General features: G+C 43.0%; 2 protein-coding genes and 1 non-coding gene across 4 annotated transcripts in view; 1 reads left to right on the top strand and 2 right to left on the bottom strand.

Annotated features, from left to right (window-relative positions):
• Positions 1 to 191: 191 nt before the first annotated feature.
• Positions 192 to 24,505, bottom strand: PTCD3 (pentatricopeptide repeat domain 3). Its single transcript, XM_049794451.1, has 24 exons — positions 24,396 to 24,505; positions 23,040 to 23,089; positions 21,908 to 21,947; positions 20,876 to 20,921; positions 20,049 to 20,117; positions 18,626 to 18,730; positions 18,076 to 18,199; positions 16,873 to 16,988; positions 16,051 to 16,124; positions 15,646 to 15,733; positions 15,493 to 15,553; positions 15,125 to 15,207; positions 14,297 to 14,441; positions 13,196 to 13,246; positions 12,154 to 12,237; positions 9,297 to 9,325; positions 8,666 to 8,769; positions 7,487 to 7,565; positions 7,304 to 7,394; positions 5,724 to 5,809; positions 4,366 to 4,514; positions 3,448 to 3,489; positions 1,770 to 1,928; positions 192 to 1,021 (listed from the first exon to the last, which is right to left on the bottom strand). Exons 1-24 carry the CDS (start codon positions 24,488 to 24,490, stop codon positions 952 to 954), a joined length of 2,040 nt encoding a protein of 679 aa, XP_049650408.1. The 5' UTR covers positions 24,491 to 24,505; the 3' UTR covers positions 192 to 951.
• Positions 15,274 to 15,415, bottom strand: LOC126037567 (small nucleolar RNA SNORD94). Its single transcript, XR_007505748.1, has one exon. It is a non-coding gene; the product is annotated as a small nucleolar RNA SNORD94 (small nucleolar RNA).
• An 88-nt stretch (positions 24,506 to 24,593) lies between the features above and the next one.
• Positions 24,594 to 26,654, top strand: part of POLR1A (RNA polymerase I subunit A) — a 36,959-nt gene continuing 34,898 nt past the window's right edge. For both annotated transcript variants that reach the window (XM_049794403.1, XM_049794394.1), the window contains exons 1-2: positions 24,594 to 24,773; positions 25,953 to 26,157. In XM_049794403.1, the coding sequence (XP_049650360.1) occupies positions 24,697 to 24,773; positions 25,953 to 26,157 (282 nt within the window). In that variant the 5' untranslated portion in view covers positions 24,594 to 24,696. The remainder of the gene's footprint in view (positions 24,774 to 25,952; positions 26,158 to 26,654) is intronic.

Below are 26,654 nucleotides of genomic sequence, written 5' to 3'. Positions count from 1 at the left end.
CAAAGACAGACTATCATTTATTAACTACTTTTCACTGGAATATGGTTTAATCCTCTCAGGAACAAGATGGCATTTTTTACCTGTTTAAGATAACTACCTCAAAAAAACCTTCAAGCTTCCTCTACAAGCTGAGAACAGCAGCACACTGTGAGGGCCAGTTAACAGAAAGGCAGAGAATGGAAAAGCGCGGTCATCTCGTTAGCTTTATTGCTGTATTCTGCATGAACTTTAAGTACTTTCTCACAGAGCAGCCACAAAGCTTTGTAATCAACAGGTTTTGCTCAGGGATTATCAGAACACAGCCAGTTTTAATGTTGGCTGTTTATTAGAGGCAGTCTCCAGCTGTACAGATGGTAGCTCTTTAACACCTACAGTCCAAAGCCTGTCCCAAAACACAAAAAGGATGAGGAATAACAGCACAGGTGATGAGCACTGCATTACTTGCAGTGTCTACATACAGAGTAAACTTGATATTTAAGTAGTTCATTAAAGATAGCTGGAAAGGAATTAAATCTGGCATTAGGTTTAAGTCCCAGGAGGTCCAAGAGAGGTCTTGCTCAAGCTGTCAAAGTCTTGTACCTGCTGCGCTGCCTCCAGGAAGCAGCACTCCTCTCTCTGCAGCCCTCCAGTAGCTCAGCCAAGCTGGTTCAGCAGGCTGCAGCTACCTGGCAGGAGCCAGCTTGTGCACGTAGTGGTGTGGAAGAGACTGTTTGTATAGCCCACGCTGTGTTTGATGTTGCCAAGATTAAACAGGACAGCTTCCAGCTTGCTCCAATAAGGACAAAGTATGCTTGCCAAGCAGGTCCTGTATCAGAATGCTCTGGAGTGCTTAGCAGTGCTGCAGCACCTCCCAGAAGCTGTCCCTTCAGTAATTTCACCTCTCACAGAAGCCTCCTGGCGTCAAGGCAGCGGTTGCTCCTAGTTGTCCAGGGAGGAAGGCAAAAGGGACAGCTAGTCACGGTCACTATCACTGTCACTATCGCTGCTGTCGCTGTCTGACTGGATACTCTCCAATGTCTTCCTGCAGATGTGAAACAGTCAGTAATCAGTCACCTGATTGTGGCTTTTGCTTGAAAAGAGATAGCCAAAACACAGAGGGAACCCCCTCCAAAGAGAACATTATGGGCTCTCTGATGCCCATTACCCTCAAAGGACAGGTCCACCCAGCATTTGGTGGAAGCACACCTACCTCCTTTTGGAAAAGCAGACTTCCCGAGTTGCCCAGAAAGTGGCGGGCTAACTGTCAAGGGTGCTGGACTTCAATTTCTTCGTTCCCTTGGACCAGGCCAGTGGCTTCAAACTGTGGTCTCTCAAGGCTAAGCCCATTGTCTGAGCTTGACTGCATCAGCTCAGAAATGAACCACAGTGGCTGGCCAGAAGATTGACCGTGAGCCTCAGAAAATCTATAAGCCACACACAGGGCCGTCCTGTACCACCTCCCTGCTTTTACTAGCCTGCAGTCAGTGTCTTTTAGGTGGCCAGACCCAGCTAGGAAAAGATTCTAGGAAAGAAAGGTGATAGCCAATCTGAGCAGTGGATAAGGCTAACCCCATCATGGAAAGTTACCTTCCCCCCTAGGTGGGATGGATACAGCATGGAATCAAAACCTGAGGGGCCGTTTTGGGGGTGTGAATTGACCAGAGTCAACACAATGGCACATTATTCTGAAGCCAGTTCTCTGCCACCTTGGTGGAGAAGCCCTTCCGCAGGAACTACCCCTCCAGCACCCTACTATACCTTCAGCAGTAATGTGAAGTGCTCCAACTTACTTCTGCTTTTCAGAGAGAACGAATTCCTTCTCTGTTCTGCTTTTAAGCCTTTGAGATGAAGGAAGACCAAGGGATGCTGCCAGCTTTACCAGTTTAATTGCCTCATCTGGGCAATTGGTTTGTTTAGCACAGTTCAAGAACTCCTCCATCACCTGGTCACTGCAAAAGCAAAGGCGAAGAGTGACTGTTCATGGGGCCCCAGGTGAGGTGGCCAACTTACAGCAGGTGCTTTAGAGAAGGAGAGGAGGTGACATTTTCAGATCACTCAACCAGCCCAGTTCTGCTCCTGCCAGAAATTCCACGTCAGCCTTCAACCCGTACCAACATGGTGTGCTTGGGAACTCCTGTCCTAGAGAAAGCAATACTCTTTGCACAAAAACAGTGGGCAGCAGCTCACCGCTGAAGATAAGAACCCCACCTTAGCAGTAGCCTAAATAACCTTCCCCTCTTTACAGTCCCCACATCAGGCCCTTACCCTGTTTTACGTGGCTGGCAGAGGTAAAGGAACAGTGTAACAGCACTTTAAATCAAAGGCAGGCATCTCACTGCCAGAGGCTGCTGTGCTGTCTGTGGGCACTGGGAGCCACTGCTCTGCCAGCTCTATTTCATGTTGAAGTGCTGGCTCTGCTCCTTCCTTACCTGCGACAGCTGCTGGAGACACCTCTCTTGCCTTTAGGCAGGGAAACAAGTGTTCACAGCTGGTGCCGCAGGGAGCTTGGCAGAGAAGGGAAGGCAGGGGACAGTTCAACCAGAAAAGCCTCTGATCCATTTGGTCACAGCAGGGAAACCACTTTATTTCTCTTTACGTTCATGACCCATGGCAACCACAAACCAGCAGCTACACCACCATTTCAGAAGGAGAATTCTTATCCTTTCCCTATTCCCCAAATTAAGACAGGCTTTTAATGCAGCTTGGCAGTGTCAAGGCTCCCTTGGGCCACACTAGTGGCAGTCTGCAGAAAAGGGCAAGCACAGAGCGCCGCTAACAGCAGCCTTTGGTACCACACACCCTCACGGTGTTCACTTACACGAGCTCCAAGCATTTAATTTTATTCAAAAAATGCCCAAACAAAATACATTACTATTCCCTGAAAGTTGTTTTCTACCTCAGAATCTTCCCCCTAAAATACTGAGGAAAGCTAACTGTTGTAGCCTGACGGGGTACCACATAAGATTTAGGATCTGACTTGATAAACTTGTCTTCAGAAATGCAGACACCTCAGAAGCATCTAAGCTGGGTTAATAGCATATTAGAATTTTTCTGAGCACATGCGAAATGACATGTTCTTAAGAGTCCTGCTTAGACTGATCCCTAATGCTGAGTTCATCAGTGGCACTGTTCTCCTGTGCCAGAGCTACATTCAATGACATCTCAAGAATCAACCACTTACTTAAACCCCCACTTTGCATCTTCAACGTTTTCTGAGACAGAAAGGTCTTGGAACTTATCAGTTGGATGAACAAACACCTGTGTTCACAGGGACAGAGGTACTTTCACTCACACACACACATTCATGCTTTGGAAGTAACAATATAATATGGACCACTATTGTCAGTTTTAAGTTAGACTAGATGACCTTTGAAGGTCCCAAACTATTCTATGGTTCTACAACAGAAATGCAACACCTCAGCCAAAGGGGAGGCTCAGTACCTAAAGTCAGAACCGAAAAGTACTCACGTGGGAATCCTATTGATTTGCTGGAAACGCTCCATCATGTTCCTGTTCAGAAGAAAACAAAGTAACAATTTAAAAAAAACAAAACAAAACCACACCACAAAACACAGTAACAGACAGATATTAAATCTCTTGGATAAGCCCCCAATGAAACTTAGGCAAGCTCAATTTCATGAAACGATCTTCCCCACAGATCAGAAACAGATCCCATGCCATATTCTCACAGATGCAATGTGTACCAGGTAACATCATTGATTAGTTTAACACAAAATATCTTAACCAGTGCAGAAAAAATAAAAAGTGTAGCTGGAGGCAAGTTTACTTTAAAATATTACATATTTTTAGAAGGGTACTTGCCACTTCTTTTTTTCAAATGAATCAGTGCAAAGAGAACATCTGTATTTAACAGAAAATAGCTCAGAACCTTAAATTGGAAGCTAGATATTTTAACCTGTATTTCAAGTTGACAGCATGTAGGTCAGTAAATTCTAGCTAGTGGAGAGTTCTAAAAATATTCTCTTTAAGTTTTAATTAGGGTTAATTCTAATTAAGAGTTTAATTAAACCCTAATTAATCTCATTAGCAGTTTGAATTCCAAAGAGTTCTAACAATTAGAAAATGGGAAGCTGTAGGAAATCAGCAGTGCTTAGTGACTTACTTTGCCATAAGCGGCTGCACAATGCTCTAAGCCAGTTGCTACATTAACTCCTAAACCATTTTTAAGACAGACAACTGTAACTTGTTGCCAAGAATGAACAATAAAATTAAGAAAAAACCCCATCACATTCCCAGCAGGATTTATCCCCTCCCTTTGCCTGCACTAGCATTCCAAAGCAATCGGTCATTAGCTTTTCATTTTTGTGATTAAGCCTTGAGTTACAGTGACTGCAAGCCAAGAGCTCATGACAGCCACACACGTACCAAGCGTCCTGAGTTCTCCCAGCCCTGGAAAACAACAGAGTGACATGGCTTAGCGCACTGGCTGTCCATTCTAGCGGGGTCTGCTCCCTCCCGGTTTGCTCATTGACAGCTTTGATGTCTTCAGCACACTTGGCAAATGCCAGCTGAATCTGTGAAAAGATTGTGCTATTAATCCCAAAACCTCTAGAATTAACACAACCTTTTTAGAGCAATTCCTCCTACAGATCCTACAGGTCTGCCCTGTGTAAGATTTAAATTTGTGAATTAACAGTGGTTACTCCTGGCAGAAAAATCTCACTTCTGTCAGGACAATTGTCCCCACTAGGCAAGCTCCAAGATGGTTTTGCAGGGACAGCTTGTACAGAGACCTCTGCAGTACGCGTAAGCCTTTAACCCTCCTCAGCTTGAGAAGCCAGTGACTGCAATGACACCTTTGGCAAAAATCCCTGAATTCTGCCATGTGCTTCCCCAGAGATGTGGCTGCCTGGACTAGATTACTCTTCCAAACTCTTCTGTGTTAATCTGAGGTTTCTCTATGGGCTGAAGACAATCCAAAGGGCTTAGCAGGCCTGGATAAGGTCACATAGATCTGGAAATCCGTAGTGGCATATTCAGTGGAACTGGACCTCTAAGACCGGCCAGGGACAATAATACAGCACTTCAATACACTCTGTATGCTGCATACACTGTATGCTGAACACATATGTTCATATGCATATGTGAAATGGGGAGACATCTCTACTCTTTTTCACTGAGCTTCTGTACCGGTTTTGGCTAGGACAGAGTTTATTTTCTTCATAGTAGCTAGTATGCTGCTATGTTCTGGATTTGTGATGAAAAGTGTGTTGGTAGCACAGGGATATTTTCATTACTGCTGAGCAGTGCTTACCCAGAGCCAAGGGCTTTTCTGCTCCTCACCCCACCAGCGAGGAGCTGGGGGGGCACAAGGAGTTGGGAGGGGACACAGCCGGGATGGCTGACCCCGACTGACCCAAGGGATATTCCAGACCACAGGACATCAAGCTCAGCATATAAATCTGGGTGAAGAAAGAGGAAGGGGGGACGTTCAGAGTGATGGTGTTTGTCTTCCCAACTAACTGTTACTTTGCGTGCTGGAGTCCTGCTTTCCTGGAGATGGCTGAACACGTGCCTGCCCATGGGAAGTGGGGAATGAATTCCTGGTTTTGCTTTGCTTGTGTGCGCAGCTTTTGCTTTACCTATTACACTGTCTTTATCTCAGCCCACAAGTTTTTGCACTTTCACCGTTCTGATTCTTTCCACCATCCCACTGGGGAGGAGTGAGTGAGCAGCTGTGTGGTTAGCTGTTTACCGGGGTTAAACCACAACAGCTTCCTTACCTCATCAGGGTGCTGCTCCCTGCTCATCAAAGACAAGAGCTCTTCCAACAGGTCTTGTCTCCTATTAAACCCCAGCTGTTTCATATCTGTTTAGAGAAAGACAGTAGTTAGAAGGTTTGACTGGTACTCCCTGCTCCCAGCTCCTGGTAATAAGGTTACCATAACCAACACCATTTTGTAAGACAAACAGCCATTCTCTGTGACCAAGTGGATCACATATCAGTTCCCTTTCCTCTCATTATAAGGCCCTGAAGGTCTTGTGCACCAAGTAAATGAACCAAACAGATTTCTTCTTCCCCTCACTGCCAACCTCAAGTTGGCGCCAGGCTGACCAATCTGCTCAAGAGCCTTCAAGGTCCCAGGCACCCGGCCAGCCCGGTGTGGATGATGACCCCATCACAGAACAGGAAAGGTATCAGCACACAGAGCAGTGTCTATAAAATCAAGCAGTTACAGATCCTAAGTGGGAACTTGGACCCAAACTGCTGCTGGACAGAGAGACCCTTGCCCCACCGGTGGCCAGGGACACCTCCACCATCGGCTACCTCCTCCGAGAGTTAAGTGGTGACTCGTATTCTTTTATGTTTTTCAAGGCTAGGTTATGATTTTTATGTTGATACAGCAAGACAAGTACTAAGATTTGACACGATCTGCAGAGGAGTCCAGGTGATTAGAAACCATAAGCTAAGCAGTGCTATAAAATTCTGCACTATGCTACTTAAAAAACCTGTACTACACTGATTCTGCTTATAGAAATCCTGTGCGATTCTGATTATAAATTCTATGCTAAGCTAATCATAAAATCCTGTTAAGAAAATAAAGCTTTAATTGTAACTACAAATTAGTGCTGTCATCATTCTGCCAAGGATCCCTAAAAGAACCTGTCTGTACCCTCAGTGTTGGGTGACAGTAGGATATCTATACCGGTGAAATCTTTCTCTCTTCCTTTCTCTCTCTCTGTCTTCTTCTCTTTTTCCTTTTCCTTCTCCACAATTCCTATACCTCATCCATTTCAAGATATAAACTGTTGACCAAGTCTGAGATTAAGAGTAGATCCAGCCACCCCTAGACCCTTCTCTGAGGAGGAGTCTGGAAAGCAAGGGGGTCTGCTCTGAACCTTGTGACTCAACGGGAGGGATCTCCTTATTCCCTGAGTTGATGTATATAGTTACACAGTTTACAGAAGTAGTCTTATGCCAATTTCTGTTGTGAGAAACCCTACCACCTACTACCACACCTCCCCAGTTCAGTTTGCTTCTGTCATGAATAAAATCTTTAACTGATCGTTTGGTGTCATTTCACCTTAATTTAGCCCAAGGGAATTTCGAATTAAACACAACTCCCTGGTCTGTCCAGTCTGGGTCGTGACACCATGATCTCTCAGATAGTCTGTGCTATTGGTTCTGCCTTTCTCTAATACAACAGCCCCCTCACTGCATGAAGGAATAACGTCCCTCATGCCAAAGCATCTTATCATGGCCATTCTGAGTGCTGGGAAGCTTCCCAGCTACCTCCCACTTCGTGTTGCTCCTGACTCCTATCAAACAAACTGCCTATGTAGCCATGTGGCTATCACTAACCTTCCCAGACTGAAGGGATCACTTCCAAGTGGTTGGCTGCATCCAGTGCTTGAAGGAGGTCCAATATATTTTTAGGAGTTGGATAGAAGAGCTGATGAAGAAAGAGAATCATTTCAGTAAACTGTAGCTGTTCCATTTCTCCATACTGAAGATTTAAGCTTGCTTACCCTAACATATACTTACCGAAGGGGACATTTCTTTGTACCATTTCAATACAACATCAATTTGTTCCATCATACACAACAATGAAAAGAATTTTGACCTAGAGGAGGGGAAAAATGTTCTAATTCAGTAACGATTAGATCAACCAAACCATACAGAAGCACAAGCAAATGATGGTGTTCTGATCAGATTTCTATTGCAGATCAGGGAAGTTTCACTGTATGATTGCAATACTCCATATGATTAAAAAAGCACTAGCATTTTTTATAAGGGAACTTAATGCTGACACTAGGTAATTGGCAGAATTAATTAGAAGTTAGACCACTGCATTTTAAAATCTTGAAAAAATGCAATCTCTCTGTCCAATGCGAGGTACGAGGTATCTGAATCTGTCTCAAATGCAACCTCTGGTTAAGAACCACTTTAAGAAGTGAATGAAATTAACCTTGTTACTTGTGCAAGTTTGTGATCCAAGCCTGGGACCTTCATCCAATGCACTGACTAGGAAAAATGTCCCTGCACCAAGGAATTAATTTCCATTAATTTCCCTTGATTTATTTACAGGCTAAGGTAAAATCACATGAATCATCCCACCCCTGAAGCTGCATCTTACTTTGATGATAATTATTTTTCATGAATTTACTGGAGCATCTCTAGTTCCAATGCCTAAATAAGGCTTTTCTTTAAATCAGTATGCTACAAGTACTTAAATACTTAGTGACTGCAGCACTTAATGACATTGGTAAAGATGTTTCAGATGCCATCATTACAGTATCAAATGGTGGAACTACACGGGAGTTTCCTGCCTAAATACACCTGCTGCACTGCAACCTCTCTCTACAACACCATGAAGAGAGGTAGGTCTGACCTGTATGCTGTTTTGTTGTTACCTCCTAAGCTGCCATCCTAAGTGGGCAACAGGATTGTAGAAAATACAGCTGGTTGGTATAGTTGTTGGAGGGGTATTAAGCTAAAATGATGCTCCAAGACACTTTATTTCAGTTCAGGCAAAGTCACAAACTGAACATAAATCCTAAGCTATCACTGTTTTAAATTAAGAGGAACCTAATTCCCAAACTACACATACAATAACCAGCTGGTGTTCAACAAAGCATCCTTCTGCGCAATGTTCAAATCCTAGTTTGTGTTCAAATTGATAACAATACACAAGGCACTGAACGTAAGCTGCACTTCACTCACCAATAGGCATTTAACCTATCCATGTCGATGAATTTCCAGTTGTCTCCCTTCTCCATTGCCTTATTTAACCGATAGGCAAGCTTGATATCCTTAAGATCACAGCACTGCAATAAACGAGTTAGATTTTAAAGCTACCAAATGTATCACTTAATACATCCCTGTCAGACTCACTTTCACAGAGGTATGAAGAGTAATGAGCCAACAGCAAACATTTTTAACAGGATGCAATTCAGTGCAGCAACTGCCTAGGCATTTTTTATTTAGTTGAGACAAATGTCCAACTCTCCCAGTGGGTGAAAGCTTTAACCTAAACAGACACTTTCTGGTGTGCAGACCATCTGACTGCTGCAGCGTCACTAGAAGGAGGAGGTAGGGCACAGAAGACGGAGACTTATGCAGCCATCTTTAGCAAGAGATGCATGTATCGCAGGCATGCAAGTTACCAATTTAGGAAGTATCAAGCAAAGAACTGCAGAATTATGGAGGAAAGTTACAGGAGGTGATGAACACAGGTGAAAAAGGGGAAGATATTGAAAGCTAAACCTTGTATGACAGGCTGGAAAACTCTCAGGCAATTCTGAAACAGCTGGAGGGCTCAAAAGGCTTCTGATTGCAGGGAAGAGGTACTTACCGCTTGCATAGCAGTGGCAAAAAAATTGGCTGAAAGGGAGAAAATGGAGTGTGTTAGCTTCAAACTTTCAAGGAGACATAGAGCAGCTCATTAACCCAGCCTCCCAGAGGACAGATGAGACATGTTTGATTAGAAAGCTGAATTTGTAGCTCAGTTTGACAACGTAGCAGGGACCTTCACTTTATACGTAGAGACTTTGGTGTGTTATGAGTTTTGCTAGCCAATGTTCCAGAGGCAACTATACTGCCGTGCTTTTGGAGACAGATTTAAGCAGATGATCTGTTTGACTTTAGGCAGTTTTACAAAAGCTACATCCTCTTGTTTGATGCAAGACAGCATTATTTGTCTAACAGGCAGGCTACAAAAAAAGGCAGCCACGTCACTTCACCTTCTCCATTAACTCTAGTGGAAGAGAAAACATGCAACAGAGACAGGTGTTCAGACAGGTTACCCACCTCTTTAGTACACCCCAGAGCTGCCCAAGAACATACAACTGCCCCCTGAAAATGTCTCCTTCCTGTTTTGTGAGGCTTTGACTCTGGTTTCTGCAACTGACATTTCAAAGTGACATGGAGACTGATGCTGCCTGAGGGAGGCAAAGAAAGCCAGAGCGGGACAAAGGATATAAACTATTGTGCTCAGCAGCTCATTTGATTTGTGCAGTGTGAATTTTGGATAGGTGTTTTTGGTTTTTTGAAGGAAACGTAAGGGCACTGGATGCTATCAGAGACTGAGACAATAGCTAGTTGTGGGTAGCAAAATGGTGGGAAGAACTGTAAGGCAATTTACTTAAAACCACTATGTACAATACACTCCCCTTTCCCTTGCAAGACTTAATAAATTAACTAAATACTTTTAAGTCAGAAAAAACATTTTTATGTTATTTGGGTGTTTAGTATACACTTCAGCTACAGCCTACAGAATCCTCTGGGCCAAGGAAAGGCCTTGCAGGGAACACGGAGGTTTCTGAAGGTAAGAGTCAGTTCACATACAACAGCACACTAAGGAAAAAGAAGGCTCAGTTTTGTTCAAAGTGTCAGTCTGAATTCTGTGAAAGCAACTACCAGAAGAGCATAAGGATCCCACATTGAAGAAGAGCAGAACATGTCTACATACGCACCTTGCTTAGACAAGGTGGCTTTGATCTAGTCTTATGTGAGTAATCCCTCTCTCTCTCTCTAACCACTGTGTAGAAAAGCTCATTCAACTCCCATGATTCAGGCAAGGCCTTTATCTGCGTGCCCATCATCACTGCCTTTGCTAACAGTGGTATTTCTGTAAAGAGTGTGAAGGAGCAGAGCAGGTATAGTCATTGTCTACACGTCTGGCAGCAGCTTAGAGCCAGAGCAAGAAACAGTATAAAACATAGCAGGGCAGAAGCAAAAATAGGTGTACAACATTCTGACTATGTCCAGGCTTCTTTCCAAAGACAAAAAAAATAATATGCTGGTAGGATGTAAAGGGAACTAGGCCTTAAGACTCATTGTTTCTAAGACTAATTGTATCAGACATATAACTAATGATTAGAGATGGCTTTTGATGTGATTAATAGAATGCAGGTGCTTATAGAACAATATGCATAAGCTGCCTATTTGTCCCATGTGTAGCCCACACCATGGCTGGCTTAAAATCCAGTCAAGCTGAATCAACAGAAGAAGGATCATACATCTTAGACCTAAGACACAGGAGTAAGTGATTAACTTTAGAGCAAGATAAATTAATAGAATAACCTGAGTGATTTTCAGAAATTCAAAGGTGATCTTTGATGTGTAAGAAGATAATTGACTGTGGTGACTGGAGACTTTCTGCCTATGACCACTAACTTCAGAAGAAACCAGGACACAAGAATTGATGAGAGATAATGATGAATGATAACAACATGGGAACCGAGGTCAAATGAAAAATTACGAAGACTTTAGACTGGGATAATAGGTGGTAAAAAGGTTTATAAGACTGAGAAATTTTTGGAAGGTTGACATTCACTGCGGTGGTGGCCCAACTCTGAGCTGTTAACAAAGCAAACCTAGAGAAACCCATGACTGAAAATTCTTTAACATAGGATAACCTAATACGCTACTCCAACATAATAATCTCATAATCTATCTTTGTCCTTTAAATGGCCAAAAAACAAATCAACTCCTTACTGGTTTCCTGAAGCATGTACTGTGATAGCTTCTTCATCCTATCATATACAGGACTGTCAGCTGCTTAAAGAGTGGCTTCCAACACTTATGGACACCATGTTGTACACAGCACAGCTACAGACCCCTCTTTGTCGCACTCATCTTCAGATTGAAGCTGCATCTACTTCTGTATGTACAGAAAGGCTATGAATGTCCTAGGGCAAAGCTGTGTACATACAGATGGCAAAAACAGCCAGTGAGACATGGGATGTTCAGAATCTACCCTTTCTACAGACCCAAGCTTCCGTTTTGCATGAAGTTTTATTTCATGCAATTTTCTGAAAAGGATTAGGAAGAGCTAGAACAGGAACTCACACCATACTGAAACAAAAACCTGGTCTTCACCAGACGTGTACCATTTCATGAACCTGCTAGCAGATGTTCCTCCTTACACTAGTCTTGTAAATAGCCTTGTGTTTTTTATTGTATGGGGCTCAAACACTCATTCATATGGGTTACACTCCTACTTCCACACAGAAGCCAGTGCACCAATGCACAGCACAACTTCCTGGTACTGGAATTTTTTCTTCTTTGTGTCCAAAAAGTATCAGAAGGGACTGATACAAGCAAGCTGAACACATTCTTCCTCGCTGGGTAGAACTACCTGAAATTCACAGGTACCTTTTCACCCAAGCTTAATCAATGCAGATTGTCAGACATATTGAAGTCCATACCATCATCAGGGTCCTGGGGAGTGAAACTCCTCTTTTGGATGTCATCTAGCACCTCAGAGATGATGCCTGATGGGCAAAGATCAGCTGCAGGACAGAGACAAGAAACATCACATCTCAGTTGTGCTAAGCACTTCCATTAGTGAAAAGCGTCAGCCTGCAAATATAATATGGAAATGGAAACAAGCAACATGATTTCAAACAAGTGTCATGATTCTCCTATCTGTGCCCCTACTCGTGGTGTTCCACACCAGCTGCAATTTTATTTGCTCTAAAATTTGCCCTACTATTGCCAGATTTCCAGATCATAACAGGGCAGATTCAGAAAGATAAAAGTACTTTCTAGCAAGTAATCCAACAGGCCTGGAAGTTTGTCTGTTACAAGGCTGCACTGGGAAAAGCAAAGCATTCCGTAAACAAAAAAATATTTTAAAAAAGGAAAAAAACCAAGAAAAAAAACCAAGAACCAAACCCAGAGAGACTCCAGAGCAGTTCCTCCACATGTTAAAACACAAGGACTGCAGTTATGACTACTGTGTCTATTGTCTTCCCATGCCCACAGATTTTTGGCTAAAGGATTTCCAACAGTTGGGCTCCTGCCTTCTAACACAGCTATATTTCAAGACAGCTCCAATGCACAGAACTGTTGCAGAAAACCAGAATCCCTGTGCAATTTCTTCCCTGTGAGTGGCAGTCTATGAAATCACATGCGTTGTAGTCAGATCCAGCCTCCACAGAGACTGAGTAGCATTTGCTCTTTAGCTTTATCAACTTGTGGCCACAAATGGAAAGGAAATGGGCTTTCTTTACGGTTCTGCCCATTCTCAAAACACAAGGACTCTTCCCTCCCTGTAAGAGGCTACGAGCCTCTGTAGCTTTTTCTTCACCCGAGTAGAATCAGATGGCACAGGTAACATTAGGGTTGCACACATAAGAAGTTGTCTTTTAATCCATTGATCAACTGCCTTCACCCCTCACATTTGGAAAGCATTTAAAGCAGGTGTTAAACAGGACACATTCATGGACAAGTTGATATTGCACGTACCGCCTCTATAAAATATAAAGAGAAGATGATCATACGTTGCAAGGCTAGGCTCTGAAAAGCAAAAACACTGAAGTTACTTCGACATTCTCAGCTGAGCTTTATGCCTCAGCTGTAATTCACAATCTCCAGCCCTTCCAGTCAGCATGCATAAATTTACTCTATCATATCTCTCCCTGTCTACCCTAATGCTGGACCAGACTTCACATACAACTGGGAAAGATGGTATCTGAGGGTGGACCACCAGCTGAAGCACCATATTGCTATGGGGCAAACAGCCGAGCTTCCCTGCTCTAAATTAAAAGTAAATATTTCATAACTAGTTTTCCATTCTGCTCACGAACCTATCTTTAGTGTATCAGCAAGCATGTCACTAGCACAAAGCACACTCTACGAGGCATCAAATCAGCTATGCCAGCATTCTCTGTTCTTGCAATGTTTACTTGACATTAAAAAGCATCATCTAGATCAAAACCTTTTTTTTCCTGTAGACATGTATATATATAGACCTGAACTGGCTTGGGTGGCTTATGAAGTAAATCTCCTTGATCTATGGGAAGCTAACAGACTCAGCTGACTTCTGCAAATATATATTCATATTATTCACTATTTCTACAGCAGTGCTACAATAAGGACCTAGTTGAGAAAGAGCCTATGGGCCAGGACACACTCCCCCACTGCACACACAAACCTGTCCTTGAGTAGCTAGAGGTTAACTACAAGTAAAAATCTAATGATAAACATGCTCCTAACCTAAAAGACTACAGCATCAGAATGCTTCATTATTTGACCTAAGGGGCTAAGTGCACCCACTATAATGTAATTAGTAATCAACACTGAACAAAGACTGAAAATAATGATTCCATTTGAAATCCACAGGCTTACTGAGTGGCCACGGCTTAGTACTTACACATTTTTATTTCTCAGTTCTCTTGCAAAAGGAAACAAGAAGTGAAGTCAAGAACACAGTGAAAAATGTTTTTTTCCACAAGCCCTGGACTTCTTCCCTGCAACTAGGAATCACCGTGTTGTTTGCTGCTGAACTCTGAAGTTAACTATTCTGGAAGTGGCACTGGAATATAATAACCATTCTGGTTCTCTTACCTATATCAAGTGCTTCCATTTCCTTTATTACCAATGGAGACATACTTCTGCCTACACCACCACATCTTCTCAGAGTCTTCAGTACAGCATTAAAAGTTAGCAGATTTGGTTGCACTTCCTGCTGAACCATGTGATTCAGAAAGACCTTAAACGAAATCCCCAAATCCTTAGGGCTTCACATGTTACGGATCACAGTTCAGCTTTCAGGCAGGTATACATGCACTTCCTCAATCTAATCCTTCTCACCCCCTTCAAATGAACGACTCTACCTCAACTGATCATTTATTAAGGGAGTACCATCTAATTTTTAATTAATTTGACCAAAAAACAAGACTACAAAATTCATCACATTAGATTTTGGAGAATTGTGTCTAGCACATCAAGGAAATTTTTAAATTTATATGCTATTTTTCCTTCCTGATGTTCTATCATTAAAACTGGAGCCTCTAATGTTACCCCTCAAAATTCCATTTCCATCACACCATCATGAATTACAATTCAAAGAGTTTTTATCTAAAATTGTTTGTTTGTTTGTTTGATCTCCCAACGTAATTTCCCAATTTCTTTCTGTCCAGGCAGTTCTTGGAATAGGTATGTTCTCAAAAGGCAAACCATTCTGCAAGGGCAAGGTTGGATTTTGTACATTTTCCACTCCTCAATAGTTAGCCTGTATGTTTAAACTAGTGTACTTCCTTTGCAGCAGATATTAGTATCTTTGTACAAAGCTCTAGTTTTTAGTCTTCTAACAACTGCAAAACTCTAATGATAAAGCAGAACCAGCCCCTACACTCTTACCAGTTCCCCACCTCTTTTGCTCTAACTCCTTACCTTGGCTAATTCCCATCTTTCTATGAAACTCTCCTTTAGATATGGGACTGCTGTAATCAGTGCATTGAAGGTGTGCACATCAGCTGGAAAATGTAAGATAAGTCATTTTAACTGACAATTATATTCTACAGAAAAGAGTTTCTTCTAACATGGCTCAGTTTTTGGCAAAGTCTCATGCAAACCTGTTTCCAGTGAGCCAGCCACATGCCAGCAGCACTGAAATAAACAGTTTGCATTCAGCTCCCATGATCTAGCTGAGGTCCGTACCCCTGCGCCAATCATCATTGCCATGAAACAAATATTCATATACGAAACAACGGTCTTCTGTTGCTTAGAAGACCACAATGCAAAAACCAGGAGACACTTACCCTTGTGTCTTTCATTCAGCAAGTCTATGTACATGTCATAAGCTTTAGCAAAAGCCCCATGCTGCAATAAAACAAAAAAAAATAAACAATCTCTATGACTGTGAGATTTCACAAGCTGAAAAAAGTCCTCCCAGCACTGAAGTATAACTTTACCTTCACCATCCCACGGATCATTGTGCAATAGGAGTGTGCGTTCCTCTCTGGCATTATATTGAATATCCTTTCAGCATTGTTGTTCTCCCTAGAATCAACGAACAAGCTGAAAGTTAAAGAACTTAACAAAAGGTAACTTTAGGAAAAGGATTCAATGTGCAGAACAAAATAATGAGCTGTACTCCCAAGGGCTGACATTCAAATATATTACTTGTGATATTTTGAGCTATTCTACAATCACTTACTAGATTTCTATCAACACTTTAAAAGACTAGCAAACACAGATGTATTTAACAAGTAACACTTGCAAGTATGGGCTGCTAAAAAGTCTCGAAGGCTGTTTTATAATAACAATGCACGTGCACAACCCACTGAATACGGGAATATTGGCAACATTTTCTGTACCTCCATCTAGAGCCTGATGACTGTGAACCTCTTTGGAACTGTCTCTTTGGAGCCTTCTGCTCTGAAGCCTGCACCTGGTGAGATTTTTGCAGAAGTAAGTTTCCCAGAGTTCAAAGTTATGATTAAACATCAAATGACGTGATCTGGTTAACAACAGCAGCAATTTATATGCTACCAAAGGTATTTTTTAATGGGTTACATTAAAATAATTTCTATGATGATGTTCAGGAAGCAGTAACTAGATTAAGAATACTGTTTATGTTATTAAACATACTAACAAGGTAAATATGTATTTGTGGAGTTGGCGGGAATCCTTAGACTGTAGCAAATACTCTGTAAAACCCTTTCTCCCTCAAAAGTCTTCCCAGGGACAGGTATTGTGCAACGTATCTACTACTGTACCCTGTGACCTAATACTCTGAGGTCACATAAGGAGCCCTCTACTTCATTGAAATCTAGTTAATACAGTTCAGACTGGAAGAAAATTAACAAGCTGATCTACACTAGAGGTACTAGAGGTCTTCTTTGCATGCAACTATAAAAACAAGGCTGTCAGTGAGAACAGTTATTTAAACGCGATTCAGCAGAACTAAGCCAAGACAGGGTTCCAGCTACTAAGTTCAGCTTTATGGAAACTACTTTTGCTACTAGGTCAGACACAGGATTTTTATAGCCGCTGTAACTCTTGGGAATGTTGACTGCATCTGACCACCTCACACCATCTCTCAGGCAGGTAGTCACAGCACAAAAATCTTGACATCATGTTGATACACTCCCACTACATATGAAAGAAAGAAAGAGAGATCAACAGGTTTTTCATACCCCTGGTTCTTCCAAATCCTCTTTTTTGTCTTCTTTTTCTGGAGTAGATTCTCCATCTCCATAGAAGCATAACAAATCTAAAAGGCTGTTTGTGGTCTCCAGAGATACAGGGGTACCTATAGACAATGAGGATGTACAAGTCACAGAGAAAGTAAAGAACACACCATTCTACAGCCATATCAGAAAACTTTCAAACACCCAGTTAATGCCACTTGGTTCTCTTTCAACATAAAGGTGTTCTCTATCAAGTCTGTAAAACCTGGGTGTCACACTAATACTTCTACAAACCCATTCATAGCAGGAGACAATTTTAACACTGAACTAGAGTACCTGTTTTTTTTCTACTGAAGCCACTGAAAGGGTAGAGTTTTCCTAACCAAGTGGGAGAGGGAAGTGGCAGCTGGCAGCCAAAACCGTAAAGCAGCACAAGCCAACACAACATGCAAAATTCTTAGTGCTTTTCATAACTACTCCTAGGATACACCCTGCTGTGAAGACCACTTTATGTGTTTCCCCTTCCATGAAACAGATTTGAACCCTACACAAGAAAAGAACTACTTGATGGAATCATCTCCTTTTCATCTTGTACCAGATATGAGAAGGTCTCACCTTCCCAGTAAATTTTCCTCCTTCAGAGGCTGTGGCAGTTACCGTTTTCTGTTGCCTCCTCCTCGTTCACCCATGACAGAGATAAAGTCCACATTAAGAAAGAACTGAGAAAGACTCATTTATTGAGGGCAAGTCCACAGAAGGGGCACTCAGCTGGTATGCTATACTAGTCCAAGACACCAGCAAAGTGCTCAGCACAGATGTAGCTTATACCAACCAATATGCTATCACACAAAGGCCTTTGCAGGCAGAATGGTATCACCCAATCACACAGCATCTGCCCACAACAGGCCCTGCTATACTGCATCACAGTTATTCTACTTTGGAAGAGAAGAAAAAAAACCTCAACACCTTATCATCTGCTTCTTGATCAGGAAACCATCTGTTCTCTGTATCACCAGTGTGACATGTCAGACAAGCAGTGGATAAGTAGGGCCCAATGATTCTGGAGAACCACTTCACCAGACCAGCGTCAGTTGTGAAAGGTAGCGACACAGTCATGAAACCGTCTCCATAGCCTGTGCCAGCTACTAAAATATTTTTGGCACAATTTAAGTAGAGCTCCACCACAGAATCTGGCAGGTGACCACATACCTGCTTGTACAAGCTGATCGAACAGGTCCACAGAATCTTTCACCCTTCTGAGGTGGATACGCTCTTTTAGAGCTTCCTCACTTACTCCTTCAATCTGAGGTGTAAGAGTCTCAGGCATCAAGCACTAAAAGCAAAGACTGCAAGTTAGACACAAGCTCAAACCTCCTCTAAACCATCACTAAAACACTAACCAAATATCCTTACCCTTCATCCAGTATACTGCTTTGATAATCTCCCAACCCTCCCAGTCTAAGAACAGCAGTCCTTTTGGTGATGAAGGACCACACATCCTGATCTCTCTTTCATGCTAGTAAGTCAACATCTGAACATTTCTTTTCTTACTTTTATCTAAAGAACCTGATATGACATTGATTTCCTAAGGAAAAACGTTCACTTCAGAAACAAAATGGAAATACAATACTGCTTTCATAGCTGCCTGCAGAATAGTAAACAAAATTATCCTTTTATGTTAGTTTCGGACCAGTCTGACAGTTGATTTCACGACCTGACAAAGCACAAATACAATGAAAATGAAAAGCAAAAAGCTTACTGGTATGTTGGGCTCTGCAAAAGTCTTGTCAAAATATTGAGGAAATTGCTTAATAATGTATTTTGCAGCATTTCTCCCAGACTCCTTTGACAATGAAAACAGACGCTGCATAGGAATGAGAGAGAACAAGAACAATGCAATTAAAAGGCTGAGAGTTAGGAAAAACATTTTCCATAACACTGAGCATTCCAATGAGATCAAATTAAATTCATGCTTCGTTTTCAGCTTTTAGTAAAAACACACACAGGAGACAATATTCCAGATAAACATTCTGGTATTTATGCCAATATAAGAAAGTCTATTCTTTAAATGAGACTGTAATTTACTTCCTTGTTACTTAGTCAAGGTACAAAGTTCTGTTCCAGACATCCGAAATGCTGCACTACTACTTCAAGCTCAAAAGCACCTGTCTTTCTTAGAATTACAGCACTCGGAAGTTTCTCTACCTGACTGTCATTTCCAAGACTACCACCTGATTCCCATTCACCTCTTTTCCTCAGCCTCTAAAGTCAGACCCTCCTTTGCTGTTTCTTTTAAAACTCTTCACATTTTACAGCTGCCTTCAGCCTTCTCAACAGCTTCACCTCTGGTATGCAGAACTGAAGTTCTATCATAGCCGCATCACTGATCTGCCATGACATATCTCAGGTCCCAGACTTTTCTCACTACACTCTAATTAACATCCCACACAGCAGTTCTTTCTTGCCCTCATTTCCAGTTCTGCTTTCTCCTGCCTCAGCCTCATACTCTTTAATCCTATGCAAAGATAACATCAGGAGAAGACTCCTTTCCTTCTTCCTTTCTGTTATCATCTCAATACTACTATTTCCATAAGCTTAAGTTACCAAATACCTGCTCTGTGATAAACTAAAATTCCTGGAGCTTAGCCAGGACAGTAAACTGATAACATGTAGTCCATGTAGTAACACACACACACATGACCTTGTGTATTTTAAGTCATACACTTAATTCAAATTTAACTAAACTGTAAGCACAAAATCTCAACACTTGCAGTACCACATATTCACAGCCTATATCCAAGGTATGTAAACACAGTTTTAACAGGTTGAATGCCTCAGAATTACTGTTGGTAGTTATTTGATGGACTAAGAACATGGAGAAACGGAACAACTCAGCAAGTAAGCCACCATCTTGCAGGAATGTTAACAGAGCTGTTTCAGCTGGAAGGTCCCTAAAAGGGCAGGAAGGAGAAAGAACTTTGTGTATGCAGGGTGCATTTGTCCAGAGAAACACTACAGTCATTATGCATTCAGAAATACACAGAGGAGAAAATTCTGAAAGAAATCTGATACTTCATTTTCTTTTGTAATTGAAACTAGGCTCCAATTAGATAAGGGTTTTCATAGCCTAGATGAAGGGAGGAAGGGAAGAAGCTATCAAGGATTTGAAAGGAAATACTTACAGAATTGGCTGCATTTCTTGGCATAAGGAAAGGGTCATCCTGGAACATATAATGAGCAGCAGTAGGATCCTGTAGAAAGCAGAACCCAGGATTGAAACATTTATAGTTATGTACACAGCTATGCTGTAGGCATATCACACTGCCTCATGGAATTTAAGGCACAGTGAACACTTCCATCATAACCACCACCTGATGTCCATTTTACAAGAGTTCCTCTTGTTCAAAAGGGTTTAGCCTGTTTGGAAACAGTTTAAAAAGCATTTCCATTATACACACACATGCAGGCTAACATAGTGACAACAAAAGGGTCCTTACAATAACATGGCAAGCAATAAGTGCCCTGCAAAGCAAGTAGGACCCCAACCGTAACAGTCTCAGGGGAGCTGAGGGGACTTGCAGGATCTGATTCAATTTCCAGAACTCAAGACAGACAGGATTAAAGAATGGCATCACAGCATTTACAGTTGTTGGATAGCAAGACTAAACACTCATTGCTCTTTGCAAGACTTGCCGTCTGGACCGAGATTGGGAAAAGGCAATCTGGATTAGGAAGATGAATTCGTAAAGGAACGTGCTCCTGGTGTCAGCAAAAGCCTTATCAAAGTATTAGAGCTTTTGCTGATAGTTGCAGCTCTCTCTTAGCAGTAGAATGAGGCTTTAGGAACACAGCAAAACATGTTAAGCGAAAGTGAACACCCTGTAAAAAAACGATGTAAAAGTCCCATCTTTCATTTATGGCCAAAGTAGAAGTAAGAGACTCCAGCATGCAGGGCTATTGCATGAGATGGACAACTTGACCTATTTCCATGATCACCAGAATTACTTACCCTGTTCACAGTAGAAGCCAATGTTTGAAGAACCGCCAGCTTATCCCTAAACATAAAGGAGTTTTGATTAATACTCGGTTGCAGACTTTGAATGTATGCGTTACATTGTATGGAGAACAAGCACAGGATTATTCTGGCCTGTAAGGATTTTCAGTTCTAGGAAATAAATGGTTTTTGCTGCACTTAGAAAATATCACTTTTTGCAAAGGGAGGGAAATTTAACTGCAAAAATCGTCTCAGTTCTGCAACAACTGCAGGAAAAAGAAAAGACTTTGAGGAAAACCAGAAAAGCACGTGTATTTCCTGCTACCAATCCTGCCTTATTATACATTATCAAAGGAAGAACACAGAGAAGGGACACAGGAAGAATTCCCTAGAATGCTCCTCTCAGAGCCCCCCCACCTCTGAGGGATGGATACATGAGTTCCTCTCTAAGAGAAGTCTTGGGAGGAAAAAAATTACTGAAACAAAACCAGATTTCTCAGGACTCCTGTGCCTGTGGATCCTTAAGACTTTGGTTGTGTTTCAAGCAAACAAGGAAAGGCCAGTGAAAGTGGTCTTATTTTATGTTTACATACAGACAGCATTTGGCTATAAACTTAGTTTTTACTGTCATGCAAATTCATCTTAAGTGCTTCCAACAAAATAGCTTTTGTGCAGCTGCATAATTTCTAAACAGGACTTATTCAGCCAGCTACCAATGGTCAAGTTTATTTTTCTGAAACACACCCACATGCAGACAGCGAAATGAACTTCATTTTACAGATTTCTCGCTAATGCGATCTTTTACAAAGAAACAGAACTATGCTTAAAAATGCAGGTCTTATAACTGTTTTTAAAATAAAGGTCAGGAACGAATATTAAAGAATATTCCCAGAGCTCCCAGTCAGCAGGAAAGCCACTAGTGGCACATTAAATCCAGAAATACAGCAACCTGAATTTTCTTTTTCAACTTTGGTGGACAGACTACATTTAGCTGTCTAACAATGATTTTCTTCCAGGTCAAGAGATATTCCAGCAGTAAACACTCACCAGGTTTTCTTTCGGGGGAGCACAATTTCTTCTTGAGTAACTATGAAAAACAACATTAAAATTATTATTAGAAACAAACAGATGCCCAAAGAAAATCTTGATCTCATGAAAACTCATGATTTAAGCTTATCCAGCTGAAAGTGTTAAAGCAAAGATTTTAAACCCACAGTCTGATGTAGGCCACAACTTACTGGAATGGTAATAGAAAAGGCTGCCAGGGAGCGTAAATGTCTTGTGTCAAGACAGGATCAGGGCCCTGTGGTCAACAAACCTCAGAGAGACTGTACCCACTGTACCCTCAAAGAGATTACCCATCCAAGCTTCTTCAATCATCCTTATCCTGTATCTTCTCGCTTGAGCCCCAACCTTTACCAGTCCCTTGGTTTCCCACTCTTAGTCCCCTAGTTTCAAGTTTGCTGTCTCTGCACATTTGGCGTCTCCAGTTCAGTCTGCCTGAATACTGCAGCACAGTGCCCTCTCAAGTTCCTGCTCTGACGGCCTGACACCAACTGTTCAGTTCCTTCCGCCCCACAGATCAATCTGCCCAGCTTTCCAGAGAGAAAAAAAAAGAAAAGACAATACCAAAAGAAGAAGCTATAGGTTGTCAGTAAAGCATCTTAGCAAATTCATTCACAGAGGAGCATGTGGGACCTCCTGATTACAACCCCCAGAGGCGCTTTCCCACTGCTTCTGTGTTGATGCTTCCATGAGCTGTTACTGACTGGCAGGAACTTGTTCCAATGTGCAGCACAGCTACGAGCATCCCAGTTTACTTTTCTCACAAAACTCATCACAGAAATATGGTAAGGAGTACAAAGAAGCACAAATGTGAAGGAAACTGTCACCATCAAGGTGGAAAGCTCCTTATTTTTATTTTATAGTTTATTCCATTTCAAAGAGCAACTGGACAGCTCATGGAACTGGACAACTCAGCTCATGCTCTTGGAGCACAGAGCTGGTTGGTGGTGAGGGTAATCAAATTAAGCCCGGAAATCTCTGCACAGTGAAGACGGGGGAAAGAAAATCCAAGAAGGCGAAAGAGGGTGTTCATGTTGTCTTTATCTTCTGACACACTATGTTGTTTGGAGATTAAAGAAACATATGTAAGAAACTAGTAATTAAGACATCATACCTTCTGAATTGTCCACAGTCTTCCCAAGAGCTGTACTACTAGAAGAGCACCTATAAACCAATCAGAGTTTTGAATTTATGGTAGTCACATCAATATAGCAAAAGCAGATTAACGAAAGTCTGTAATACAGGTCAGAATTAGTTAAAACATTAGAGGTGAAAAGTAACTGGAAATGTTGCACTGTTACTAACTCCAAATTATTATCTTAAAACTTACATTTGATGTTTCTCTTAAAGTGCTAATTTCAAGAGACAAGAAGTTATACACAGAAAATTGTTATTACATAAAATTTGTAATTCTTTATTTTTGGGGATATGATGGCTTTAAATTAGTTTTCACAAATCACTGCATCTTAGAAAGAAAATCCTGAACACAAATCAGAAAAGACACTTTTGTGTTTTAGAGCTGAAAGCAGTACCTTTTTCTGAAATATTTTAGACCCAAGTAGTGTTTACACAAGCAGAAGACCTGAGCTGGGATGCAGGGAAATCAGCCCTGCTTAGTTCCAGATGCCCAGTCTCTACAGAGCTGCAGACAGGTCATTCCCATAACCACAGCTGTAGAAGGCACATCCACATAAACTTGTTTCTGCTGTGTATCGCAAAGCAGCTGCTCTGTGCTCAGTTCAGAGTCACAGGACACTGCTCCAGGTCTTTCTTACAATTGTTCACATTTTATTGCTTTTAACACAAATTGAAGCTTACATTAAAGTCCTTTTTTTTTTTCCTCATGAAGCAATCGAACACCGAAGTCTTATTGTAACTGTGGCGTTCGCACGTGCTTCCACACTGACCTTGCCCCTGAGGGAGATGCTGTTCACATACATTCACACCCCCGTGCTTTACAACGATATTGCATAGCTGTAGCTGTTCCTATATGCCACATAAGTTTATTAGCTATGATTTTACCATCCCTGATGTGAGTTATATTTTGCCTATAAAGAATACCCAGAGCAGCGAGATCTTTTCACTTGAGGCATACCCTGAAGATAACCTCCACCCCTTCACCTGCTTTCTCGTAAGATTCCGCTCTAGGAATCACTTAACAGCTCAAACTCACTCCCGGGGCCGCTCCAAGCCGCAAACCCCACCAGAAATCGGGGAAAAACCCCAGGAAGAGCCGCTCCCCCCCCCCTGCGGATCACGCCATGCCGCCCCAGCCCTGCCCGCCTCAGCCGGCGCGAGACACCAGCTCGCATGCGCAGAGCGGGCCCTTCCCTGCGCAGCCCCTACTGCGCCTGCGCGACCTCTCGCACCTCAAATCCCCACACATCCCCCGACCTCCCTTAATTCTTTCACGGCGCTACCGCCGCCGGGACCTTCTCTTCCCTCTGCTGCGGGAACGGCAGAGCCTTACCGGTAGTTTTCTCGCCTCCCTCCCAGAAAGCAGCACCGCCTGCTCAGTGATACTACTTGCTGCCAGGAGCTGCCCCTCAGCCGCCGCACCGCCATGCCGGCACCTGCGCACCGCCCTCCCGGAAGGAGGGCGGTACCACTCCCGCTGGGTGGGTGGGGGGAGCCGCCCCTCCGCGGCAGTGGTACCGCCCGGCCCCGCCTGCCCTCCCGCCGCCGGGAGCGCGTGGTGCTTTCCGCGGCGCAGCAGCTTCGGCTGCAGAGAGTGGTCGAAGTGTCGGCCGGGGCAGACTCGCTTGTTCACCATGAGGCCGCCGAAGGTGGTGCCGTGGCGGCGGCTGGTCGGGGTCTCCTTCGGGATGTACACGGCCGAGGAGATCAGGTGAGGATGCATGGCAGGCGGTGGGTTCGCCTCCCTTCGGGCTGCTGTTGAGGACTACAACTCCCGGCGTGCCCCGCGCCAGAACGCCGGCAGGCCTCGGCGGGCTGTAAGCGCGCCGCCTGCTGGGAAATGTAGTCCGGCTGCGCCGTGGCCCTCACCAGCCGCTGGGATGGCGGCAACTGAGTGTCCTCCGGTCGCTGAGCGTTGGGGGGGCTGCTGGACTCTCTGTGGGGCTCTCAGACCCATTGCGTGTCCTGGGGCCGCTGGAGGTCTTGGAGGAGATTGGGGAAGGGCTGTGGGAGCCGGGGGTGATTCCTTGGGTGCGACTGAGGGAGGTTGGGGGAAAGGGTCTGTGAGGAGGCAGGGGGGCGGCCCCGGTCCTGTCAGGAGAGCCCCTCGCTGGCAATGGAGTCGGGGGGAGCATGGCCATGTGCTGCCAGGGGCAGAGGCACAGGGTGCGGCATAAACTCACGTTGTGAGGGCGAAGGTTGTGCCTCTCTTGAGGGGACTCCCCTGAGGGGGGTGTGTTGGCTTCCCCCCACCCCCTTCACCTCAGCGCCAGCAGAGCCTGTCAGAGCCTGGAGAAGCCCTGTGCTGGTAAGGTTGGGCATGTTCCTTGGTGGGCAGAATCCTGGAAATGCGGCCTGGCATCTGATCCTGAGTGTGTGGCACAGAAGAGACTTTTCCGCTTTCAGCGTGGGGAAAACGTTCAGATATTTTATCACCAGTGTATCTTTGTTGCAGAGGGTTTTGTGTGGCTTTTTCCAGCAGGTAGAACTTCTCCTGGAGTTCTAGAGAGCTGTCAGCATTTCTTTAGCGTTGGTGTGACGTTAGCACTGTGTGTAGTCAAGGACGTGCAGCTGTCATTGTCTAGGTGTTTGTGTTGGTTTTATACCTCTCCCACTGCTTGAGAGGACACACAGACAAAAGTACTTGACTCCTTAATAGAATGGCTAAAGATGTAAGAAATATTTGCTGTGATATGAATGATTGCACGCAGACAATGAAATCAGTGATACAGAAATTCCCATTGCATGCACAAAGTACCTTCAAAAAGATGTTTTAATCAATAAAAACCAATTGTACAGATACTAAATGTCAGTGCTAGTTGTACCATTCAAGTGCATATCGTGTGGCTGTTTGCTGCCACTGATTTTTGTTCTTTTCTTTCAACTTCAGGAAACTGAGTGTAAAACCCATAACAAATCCTCAGTATTTGGATAATACAGGGAATCCAGCCATTAATGGACTGTACGACTTGGCTTTAGGACCTCCAGACTCCAAAGAAGTGTGTGCAACTTGCATACAGAACTTCAGCAACTGTCCTGGTCATTTTGGCCATATAGAACTGCCTCTGACTGTCTACAACCCTCTGTTTTTTGATGTATGTATGCTTAATTATTGTCTTGCTGGTGAAATGGGCAATGGTGCTCAAGCTGTCACATAGTTTGTAGTCTTTGAAAAGAGAAAAGGTGCCGACATCTGTTTTCTTTCTAAGTTTAAGTGTAAAAACAGCAAGTGTAGTAGAAAAAGTTTGTTGTGTCATGATAGTTCAATACAGATAGACTCAGACTTCTACAGAATACACATTTTGTTGTAACTAATACTTTACTAATATTGACAAAGAAGAGAGGGGGAATGTTGATCACTGAATTATATAACTGACTGTAGGGTCTCATGCGTTAATTAAATGGATGGCACAGTAAAAATTATTAGTTATTGCCTTTAAACAACAAGTATAAACTTATATGAACAGCTGCCTACTTTTGCCCGAAGATCTCCAAGTGCTTCTTGGAGTTTCAGGCCTTGGTTTTGCTCCGAAAAGCTCTGTTGTCCATTCTTAGTAGGCCCTCTTATTCCAGAATAATTTATTCTAGAAAC

The sequence above is a fragment of the Accipiter gentilis genome, chromosome 3 (genome assembly GCF_929443795.1).
Source record: "Accipiter gentilis chromosome 3, bAccGen1.1, whole genome shotgun sequence".
NCBI classification, from domain to species: domain Eukaryota; kingdom Metazoa; phylum Chordata; class Aves; order Accipitriformes; family Accipitridae; genus Astur; species Astur gentilis.
The sequence above is the reverse complement of the archived record's forward strand: the minus strand, read 5'-3'. Positions and strand labels throughout refer to the sequence as shown.

Coding starts and splice junctions, on each gene's coding strand:
- PTCD3 (XM_049794451.1), bottom strand. CDS start 24,490: ATGGCGGTGCGGCGGCTGAGGGGCAGCTCCTGGCAGCAAGTAGTATCA. Junction 21,948..23,039: donor GACTGTGGACAATTCAGAAG/GTATGATGTCTT, acceptor TGTTTTTCATAG/TTACTCAAGAAGAAATTGTG. Junction 14,442..15,124: donor AAAGATGGGAATTAGCCAAG/GTAAGGAGTTAG, acceptor ATTTCGTTTAAG/GTCTTTCTGAATCACATGGT.